This window comes from Peromyscus maniculatus, chromosome 4 (assembly GCF_049852395.1).
Source record: "Peromyscus maniculatus bairdii isolate BWxNUB_F1_BW_parent chromosome 4, HU_Pman_BW_mat_3.1, whole genome shotgun sequence".
NCBI classification, from domain to species: Eukaryota; Metazoa; Chordata; class Mammalia; order Rodentia; family Cricetidae; genus Peromyscus; species Peromyscus maniculatus.
Window position 1 is genome coordinate 63,268,472 of NC_134855.1, and position 10,299 is coordinate 63,278,770.

Consider the following 10,299-nt stretch of genomic DNA (forward strand, 5'->3'; position numbering starts at 1 on the left):
CAAAGTTTTCTTTATATCTGAAAGTTTATTTCTGTTCAATGATACACATAGAATGACATTTTCAGATCATTATTTATATATTAAGCTACAAGATTATTTATGCTCCATTTTTTTACATTCTAAAAAAACACACATATGAAAAATGATTTTCAAATATTAACTAGTTTGTTGGATTCTCCTTAAAATGTGCACACATTGCTATCAAAACATGCCTTTAACTTTGCAAACCAAGTCCCTTTATTATTCCTACTTTTTCAGATCTCAGGCTCTATGTATGCCTCTATACTTACATTATACAGACACAAATTAAGCTTCACTAATAGTGGTATATGCAGCATTATAGTCTTAACATAGTTTTCATGTCAGATAGTTTCATGGAACTAATTGACCTGTGAAAACATTTGCACATATCCATACATGTGCATACGAAGAAGAGAAAAAAGACATTCATTTTAAAATTCATGACATCTATTTGTGTGTGTGTGTGTGTGTGTGTGTGTTTGTGTGTGTGTGTGTGTGTTGGCAACTCACAGGAGTTATTTCCTTCTTAACATTCCTGTTGAATCACACTCACCTGGTCATTTGCCTTCCAAAGTGATTCATGTTTATCTGGATGCTATGGCCAATGTGTGTACTGCAAATTGAATTATGAAATTACCTCAATGTTTTCTCTAGAGCCAGTAGTGGAGAGAATCATTGTGTTTCACCACCTCTCAAACCAAATACAGCTGGATTTTAACAGACCATGTTGTCATCCAGAATGTGCTGAGGAGTCTAGAGAAGACCCAGGGACACATTTTATCAAAATACAGGGTTCTTTCTACTTGTTTGGTCAGAAAACATGCTGTATGTTTAATCCTACCAAACAAATATTAAAAAGTAATGTGATCTTAATGAAGGAATCATTAGTAAATCTGAAAATGTATCTGGTTTATGTGCTTGTCACTTTTGAGCTGCCAAATAAACAGAAGTAAAAAAAAGTATTATTATTACAAAACCAAATATGATGGTTAATTTTATGTCTAGATTGGGTTATCTAAGCAGGGAAAACCAACTCTAAATGTAGGTAGCACCTTTCCCTAGGCTGGGATCCAAGAATGAAAGAATTGAGAAAGTGACCTGAGGATCTACATTCATCTTGTTTCCTGTCTCTGGACACAAGTCAATCAAATGCCTCAAACTTCTGACACCATGCCTTGAACAGCATCAGTTGAAAGTTGAAAGTATAAGCCACAATGAACTGCATTCTCTGGAACCATAAACCACAATAATTGACTTTTGTTATATTTAATAGGAATTGATCACAACAGCAAGAGTAACAGGCACAAGATCTTTAGCAGTGGGAAGAATCTCCACAGTGGTTCTCTCACTTGTGAAGCAAGAGTAACAGAAAAAAAAATTTATTTTGTGAACAAAGACACAAAAAAATCTGAATCCTTCTAATATTGTTCTTTATTTTTGAAAATTTCATGCTTGTATACAACCATATATGATCATATGTACTTCTAATTCCTTCCACACTGTCTACCAATATATGCCTTTTTGTCTTCACTTGTTTCTGATTAGTAGTAAGTTCAGTCAGAGATGCCTATGTGTATATGGGTGTGAGAAATCCACTGGAGCATGAGAATCCTACCATTTGCCATTACCTCCATGAAGAAATGATTCTCCACCCTATAGCAACAATCCATTGCCATTAGCTCTTTAGTAAAGTAGGGGACCTGGAAATCATCTGTAGCAGAATTTTATTCTGGATTGATCATCAGTAGGTCTAGTGTAGATAACAAGTCTCCTGTGCGGTCAGAGTTTCAATAAAAATCTGATGTCCAGGAGGGAACATTGCATTTATCTGCACACTTCCCTATCTTCTGGCTTTTTATTTGCGACACTATTTCCAGGAAACCCAAAATGTCACTACAGCCCTTCAGTTGGTCAGAACTAAGTTAGCTTAAGTGACTAGAAGAACCTCAGGTCCAGTAAATTCTTCTTGTGTTTATCCCAGTTATGGGATGCGTAATTATAACAGACAGGTGATTGTCAGTTTCAATAGATCTAGAATAACCTAGACAATAGACCCATGGGCATATTTGTGAGATAATTTCTAGATGGGGTTAATTGAGGCAAGGAGACTAGCCTTAACTATAGGAATCATTATCTGTGGGCTAGGGTACTATCCTGAATAAAATTGAAGAAGCAAGCAGAGCACTCACATTCCTCTCTCTCTGCTTTCAGATTGGTGTCTCAATATGATTAACTACTTCCCTTTCCATACAATGAGGATAATTTGACTCTTTGCTCTCTGACATTATTTTATCAGGTAGTGATTATAGCAATAAAAAACAATGAACACAATATCTTAACAACTGGTTAACGCCCACATTTATTATTTATGAATTTTGGATAAGAGATAAAGTTGGAAGAGTTTATAAAAACTAATATTCTAAATAATTTAAAGTGTTTATCTTGAGGAGACAGCAGCTGAACTAGGTAGTGAAATATGTGTGTGAATTTTAAAGTATGAGGAATAAGGTCAAAAAACATGAAAAGCAAATAAATGTATTAAGGACAACTTGATTGATCCACAAATCATACATTAGAATGAAAGGAAAGATGATTGAGACAGAATGAAATAAGAAGGGCATAGAATGTGTAGCCCAGGCTGGCCTCGAAATCGTGATCCTCCTGCCTCTGCCTCCTTCAGCAAATCCTACCGGCGTGCGCCACCACAACCCCATCCAAGAACTGAGGAATATGGATGCGGACATCCACGGCTAGGCCCCGAGTGGAGCGCCGGGAGTCTACCGAGAAAGAGGAGGGTTTATATGAGCAAGAATTGTTGAAATCAAGGTTGGATAAAGCACAGGGACAAATAGCCAAACGAATGGAAACACATGAACTATGAAACAAAGGCTGAGGGCCCCCCAACTGATCAGGCCCTCTGAATAGGTGAGACAGTTGATTGGCTTGATCTGTTTGAGAGGCATCTAGGCAGTGGTACCAGGTCCTGGGAACATTGCATGAGTTAGCTGTTTGAAACCTGGGACTTATGCAGGGACGCTTGGCTCAATCTGGGAGGAGGGGACTGGACCTGCCTGGACTGAGTCTATCAGGTCGATCTCAGTCCTTGAGGGAGGCCTTGCTCTGGAGGAGATGGTAATGGGGGGTGAGCTGGGGGGAAGGAGAGGGGGGCAGGAAGGGGGAGAACAAGGGAATCTGTGGCTGTTATGTAGAACTGAATAGTATTGTAAAATAAAATAAAATAAAAATTAAAAAAAGAAGGGCATAGAATATTATATGTACATATTTTCTCTTAATCTGCTTGGCATAAATGAGAAATCACAAACATATTTTAATCTAAGCAGTGATGGTAGGATAATGTCCGTTGAGTCATTTTTTTAGATATGAATGAGGCTAAAAAATTCTGTAAAGAGAAATGGTTTTGTTTCCAAGGAGAGCAGTAATGACTGTAGGCTGTCAGCCATCATCCATCTAGCATATGAAGTCTTCTTCCTAAGGTCATTTTTATTCTTTTTCAAGATCTCTACTTCTATACTTCCACTAAGTTTCCAAGGAATTCCCACTCACTTAAGCTTAATAGTTCCATACATTAATAGACATAGATATTTGCATTATTTTGAACTAGAACTTATCAGGGATATATGACTGTGTTTATTATTATACTTTAAAATGAGGAACTTAGAAGAATAGCTTATAACAGCAATTCTCAACTTTCCTAATGCTATGGCCCTTCAATACAGTTCCTCATGTTGTGGTGACCCCCAATCATAAATTTATTTTCCTTGCTACTTCATAACTGTGCTTTTGCTACTATTGTGAACCATAATATAAATATCTGATATGCAAATGGTCATAGGTGACCCTGTGAAAGGGTCACTTGACCCCCAAGTGGGTCACAACCAACAGGTTGAAAACCACTGGCTTAGAAAACCAGAACTACTCAGTGGGGCAAAAATACTTTCTTTGGTTTGTGTGTTTCATCTAGATGTAAATGTGTAATTTTTTAAAATTTATTTTAGTGGATGTTTACTCATAAAATGGGAAGAAGTAACTCTGTCCTATATGCTTTCATTTTTCAGCCAGTGTATCTAACAGCTTTTGCAACAGAAAAAAAATATTTTTTATAGCTTAGCTCCTTCATGTAAATGGTTTGAAGATGAATATAAGATCTTTAATGAGTTTCCATTATTATTTGAAAAGAGTGTTAAGTATGCTGGTTATGAATTAAGGTGCTTTACTAGACATATATATTAAGAACACACAACCTCTGTGCAATTCAGTGACTATGAAATATATAGCATGGCTTAGGAAAAAATGAATTTAAGAAGTTTCCTCAATTAATTGAACTTGTTCAAAATTTCTCCATTTTCATTCACTTGTTCTTGCATTTTCCTAAACGCTTAACAGTATAAAATAAGCAAACAAAACCAAGCAGCTAAAATTGCCTCAGAATGGCAATTTGAAAGGAACGTGCGTTTCCTGAACTAGTGCTGGTTGTTTGGTTAGTGGTCATAACATCCTTACCAAGACAGAGGAAGTCCCTGAAGACATGATTTAGTTCTTCCTAATCCCAAGATTAAAACTACCTGAGCTGTCTTCTGGGACTAATAATTGGAGGGATTGATGACTTCAGTTTTTTTTCTATTTTTAATGTTGTAAGGAAAGGAAGTCTACCTTATAAATACAAGAAACATCTTCCAAACTTATTGGTTTTGAAAGCCCGTTTGTTTTCCCTACTTCCATAGTTATTTACAGGTAAGTTGTTAGAAAATAGCCAAAGTGCAGCTTTATGAGTCATTTTGTTTTTCATGGAATGCAAGCATTTATTCACAGAAGTAATAACAGCTAGATAACTATATAATCATGTTTATTTCCACATATCTATGTGTATGTATAATATCGAGGCTCAAGATCTGGAAATGTTTGTTATGAATATTAAACAAACAGTCATAAGCCAAGGAGAAGATTGTGAATTCAAGGTCAGCCTGCATTATATAGAGAGACCATTTCTAAATAAATAAGTGCAGAAATAAAATTTATATCTATCTATCTAACTCTCACATACATATATGTGTGTGTGAGAGAGAGAGAGACAGAGAGAGAGAGAGAGAGAGAGAGAGAGAGAGAGAGAGAGAGAGAGAGAGAGAGAGAGAGAGAGGAAAAGGAAGAAACTAAAAAAACTGAAACTCCCTATAAGGTTTTGTGTACTTTACATATAGTTAGATCATCAAATACTTTGTAAACTACTACAATACTCCAACAGCATTATGAAATAAGGAAATTAGATTCTTAGAAATTTTTCAACAACTACAGCAATATACATATCATACTTGAGATTTTGGTAAAATGTTTTTAGTTCTTAAAATGATTTGAGTTTGTAAGATGAGTGCAGTACTGTGGCTGCTGCACATATTTAGAATAGAATGATGTTTAAAGATTTGGGCCATCTCAATACACACTGATGAACCTTTGTAAAATCATTCCACTTTCCTAACCCCATGAACATACATGCACACATAGCGAAATAATTTAAACCTGTATATTGTATGTCTGCATATGTGGACACATGTACATTTACAGATATTATGTTGTGCACATATATACACTATACATTGTCAGGGTAAGTTTTCAGAATAATTGGCAAGGAGAGAGAGGAAAACTTATTTTTATAAAGATGATGGCTCTTACTATGTAGACATTTCTTACTTTGCAAAATACCCCAATTTGTACATAAACAAAAATATGCCTAGAGGTGAGATTAGGAACTATGAATAGATGAGTATCTTAGGATTCTATGGAAATGAGTATAGCAGGTTTTAGAGGTCATTTCAGAGAAAAAGAAGGTGGAGACAAGTCATAGAAAAGAAAGAGATGTAAGAGGAACCAGGGAAGACTGATGAACCTGGGTATTAATTGTTGAAGAGCAGCATGTGAAGAGTCTCTGTAGTTCCTGAGTAGGTGGGGATTTAAAGAATAAATGTTTTCAGTGTTTCAGTTACAACATTTATTCTTCTTGCATCAAATAAACGCATGCACACGCACACGTATACATATCTTTCATCTGCTTTCAATCATTTTGTCATGTTATGCATATCTGTATTTAGGGACATTTTGTATTTCTAAAGTCTTCCTAGGCCTTGTAACAGAGGATGAATCAGGACCATGTTTCCATCACAACCAGAGAAAGGCAAGAAAATACCTTAGCCTGTGTCACCGAGGAGTGGATTACAATTGCACACTGAGTTTCATCCTGTTAGTCATATCTCAGTACCAAAGCCAAATTAAAAATAAATAAAAACAAAGAATTGCCATTTTTGTGTTTGTTTTATATTTTGCTTGTTTTAGTTTTGTTTTCCTTTCCCAATGACCTATTATTTAAGATCAGCTCTTACTTTGAGAAGCAATATATGTGTGATTATGGGGTAAAATTGAATGTTTCACCCAGAATCTGAAATCCCAGTCTGAGATATGAGAGATTGCTAGGCATCTATCTGCATTCCCAACTGTAGACGATCATCCTAAACTAAGTCATTTTTATATCCCAATCTAGGTCTGATATTTGAATAATTAGCTTGGATAATGCTTATTGAGTTAACTGAAAAAATGCAATGAAACTTTCCAAAACCATTAATGTAGGCTTTATAATTAATTGTTCACTTTAAAAGTATTTTCTCTAATTAGGAAATACAACATACTGACTTTTGTACTTTATAAAGAATTAAGATTGTTTTAAGGTATCATTTGGAACCTTCATACACACAGCATAAATATTTTACATGTTTTGGTCTAGAGTCAATGCTATCTATCAGGCAATGTCTTACCATCATTCCTACTTTGAATAAAATTACCTGGAAAATTAAATTTCATAAGTAGCAAAATTCATTTGTCTATTTACAATGAGTGGAAAAATCTTAGAACTAGAAATTGCTATAAAGTTTAAAACTAAAATATAAAGTGAAGAAATGTAGTTAGGTAAGAATTCTAATTTAGACTAAGAATATTTATAGTTCAAGAGAAAAATACAAAAAAAGATTATCAAATATATTAAGACTCAGTAGCCAAGTGTTTTTTTAAACAAATTGGAGTTCACTGAGATAGGAAAAAAAAAAGGTGATAGAAAAAGAAAAGAAAAAACAAAAATGAAAATGAAAACATTTCTGTAGAGCTGGGAGAGGGAGAGGTTGGAGGCAGCCACAACAAACATGGAACTGTCTTTTGCAGTAAGTGTCAGAGCAAGCCAACTTAATCAGTGAGTCAGCACAGAAGGAGAAACATTTAAATGGTGACCCTTTATGGCATGTCTATTCTAACGTAAAGTTTCCATTTCTTCTTGCAGGACATCATGAAGAGAAACTTCACCTCTGTGACAGAGTTCATCCTCTTGGGACTTACCAGCCAGGTGGAGCTTCAGGTCCTCTTTTTTGTGGTGTTTCTGGTGGTGTATGTGGTCACAGTGGCAGGCAACCTGGGCATGATCATGCTCATCCAGGCCAATGCCAGGCTCCACACTCCCATGTACTTTTTCCTGAGCCACTTATCCTTTGTGGATATGTGCTTCTCCTCCAACGTGACTCCAAAGATGCTCCAGATTTGCCTTTCTGAGAAGAAAACTATTTCTTACCCTGCATGCTTGGTCCAGTGTTACCTCTTCATTGCCTTGGTCCATGTTGAGTTCTACATCCTGGCTCTGATGGCCTTTGATAGGTACATGGCTATTTGCAATCCTCTGCTTTATGGTAGCAAGATGTCCAGGAGTGCATGCACATCCCTTGTCACAGTGCCTTACGTGTATGGGGCACTCACTGGTCTCATGGAGACCATGTGGACTTACAACCTTGCTTTCTGTGGCCACAATAAAATCAACCACTTCTACTGTGCTGACCCACCACTGATTAAGTTGGCTTGCTCTGACACTTACCACAAAGAAACCTCCATGTTAGTTGTGGCTGGCTTCAACCTCTCCCTCTCCCTGCTCATCATTCTCACTTCCTATCTGTATATTTTTCCTGCTATCCTGAGGATCAACTCAACAGAAGGCAAGCGCAAAGCTTTCTCCACCTGTGGCTCCCATCTGACAGCTGTTACCATATTCTATGCAACACTTTTTTTCATGTACCTCAGACCCCCCTCCAAAGAATCTGTGGAACAAGGCAAGATGGTCGCTGTGTTCTATACCACTGTCATCCCCATGTTGAACCCCATGATTTACAGCCTTAGGAACAAAGATGTGAAAGAAGCAATAAGCAAAGAACTGTCAGCATTTTCAAAAAGAACATTTTTCTGAAAAAGAACCATTTTTCTTTTGCATTCTTGGCAGTTTTCCTGGGTATTATTATTTTTTAAGTTGTAGGAAATGAGAGAGTGACAAGAAATTAGAGTGTTGCAAGACAACAGGGAGCAGGGGATTGAATAAGTTTAATTCTTTTCTAAAATGCAAACATACAAATTTTGATTATAAAATTTTACATAACTGTATTTGTCTCTCTTTTTGCTCAACACTTGTTTTATGTTCTTTGCACTTACTGCACATGGAAGCTTTATCTTTCACCCCACCTGGATTTGTGGCTACTTCTGGAAGAGGAATTACATTAGAATTCACAGATGTCACTTCTCCTTTAACACCACTCATTGTGTTCTCTCTAGTATATCATTTTTCCCTTTCCATAACGACTACCAATATTTACAATCTTGGCTATTTGGTCATAACATATGGCATGGGATTCTAAGACAATACACACTAGTAATATAAGATAGTGAAGGGTACTTTTGTTTTTAGGAGAGTTGCTGTCTGTTGAGCGTGCTTGTTTCTACAACATGAAATGATCCTTATTGATGGGCTGAGTGTCAAACACCATAGATAACAACATATTATGTTCTGGAAGAATTTTTCTATGTATTTATACAAATGGCTGAATTTAGCTCAACTTAACTTTAAAATTATTGGTGACTAAACATACATATAGTTTTCTAAGATAAATTTATGTATTTATTATTTTTCATGCTGGCTGCAGTTTCCCCTTCCTCCTCTCCTCCCAGGTCCTCCCTCCCTCTGGTCTCATTCTTTAATCTACTTCTTCCCTGTCCCTGTTTAGGAGAGGACAGTATTCTATAAGTTTCAACAAAACATGGCATATCAAGTTGTAGTAAGACTAAGATATATATATATATATATATATATATATATATATACATATATATATGTATATATGTATATATATGTTTAAATGTCAAATACTCTTATAAAATGAGTATAAATGTCTGTTTCATTTCTACTTCACCCATAATTCTTTACACAGAATAACTTATCTTTATTTCTTTGAAGAATTAGCCCATTTTGAGTCATGATTTATTTCTACTTTTTTAAATATGAACTTGATTTAGTAGTATCTTTTTATTAAACTTAAGTGTTACTGTTTTTTATACTAATTCCTTCACTCTTGCCTTGCAGCAATTCCATTTTATTTTGCAATAGAATGTTTGAATAATTCTTTTAATTAAAACTAATTTTATTATGAGTATGTAATAGTTATATCTTTGAAATAATACTCTGAAACAAGGAGCAACTATATTCATTCTAACCACATTGTGGACTAAGTTCATGCTGTGATTGCAATTTTTGAATAATTTGATCCTAATGAATATAAAAATTATTTCTAGTTGGTTTATTTTTTGTTTTATCTTTGTAATTACTTTACCCCAAGTTTCCACTGAACTATGCAATTTCTACTACAGGTTCCAACACAATGGGTAATCAGTGGTCCCACCTAAAGTTATATACTTTTTGCCAAGTTGTTAATCTGAAGAAAGTGATTTCTACCATTTGTCTAAAGAATCTCCTGTAGTGACTCCTGAGAAAGGAGGAATCATTCCACAGGATGAGCCTCTAATTGGCTCGCCAATATCAAGTGATCAGCCCTGAACACACAACACTAAATGAACTCAGGAGTTGGTATTTATGAATTTATTAATGCATACATATTTATATTTATGCATATACATATGTATAACACACACGATACACACACACACACACACACACACACACACACATATATATATCAGGAATGATTAAATAAAATGGGGCCATGAATTTGGAAGTGAGTTGGGAAGGGGCTGGGAGCATCTAGGGGGAGGAAGAGAAGCAATAATATAAGTATACCTTAACTAATGAAAATGAAATGTAAAAGAATTTCATCCTTCAATTTATATTGATGTTAATGCAATATATGACAAAATTCAATTCATCAATGAATAGAACAGAAAGAGTTATTTGCTGAGTGT

The 10,299-nt window shown here is 35.4% G+C and overlaps 1 protein-coding gene across 1 annotated transcript; it reads left to right on the plus strand.

Annotated features, from left to right (window-relative positions):
- The first annotated feature begins 7,360 nt into the window (after positions 1 to 7,360).
- LOC102921280 (olfactory receptor 5M8-like) lies at positions 7,361 to 8,414 on the plus strand. The gene has a single exon (XM_016008018.3). It carries the CDS (start codon positions 7,361 to 7,363, stop codon positions 8,300 to 8,302), a length of 942 nt encoding a protein of 313 aa, XP_015863504.2. The 3' UTR covers positions 8,303 to 8,414.
- The last annotated feature ends 1,885 nt before the right edge of the window (positions 8,415 to 10,299 follow it).

Coding starts and splice junctions, on each gene's coding strand:
- LOC102921280 (XM_016008018.3), top strand. CDS start 7,361: ATGAAGAGAAACTTCACCTCTGTGACAGAGTTCATCCTCTTGGGACTT.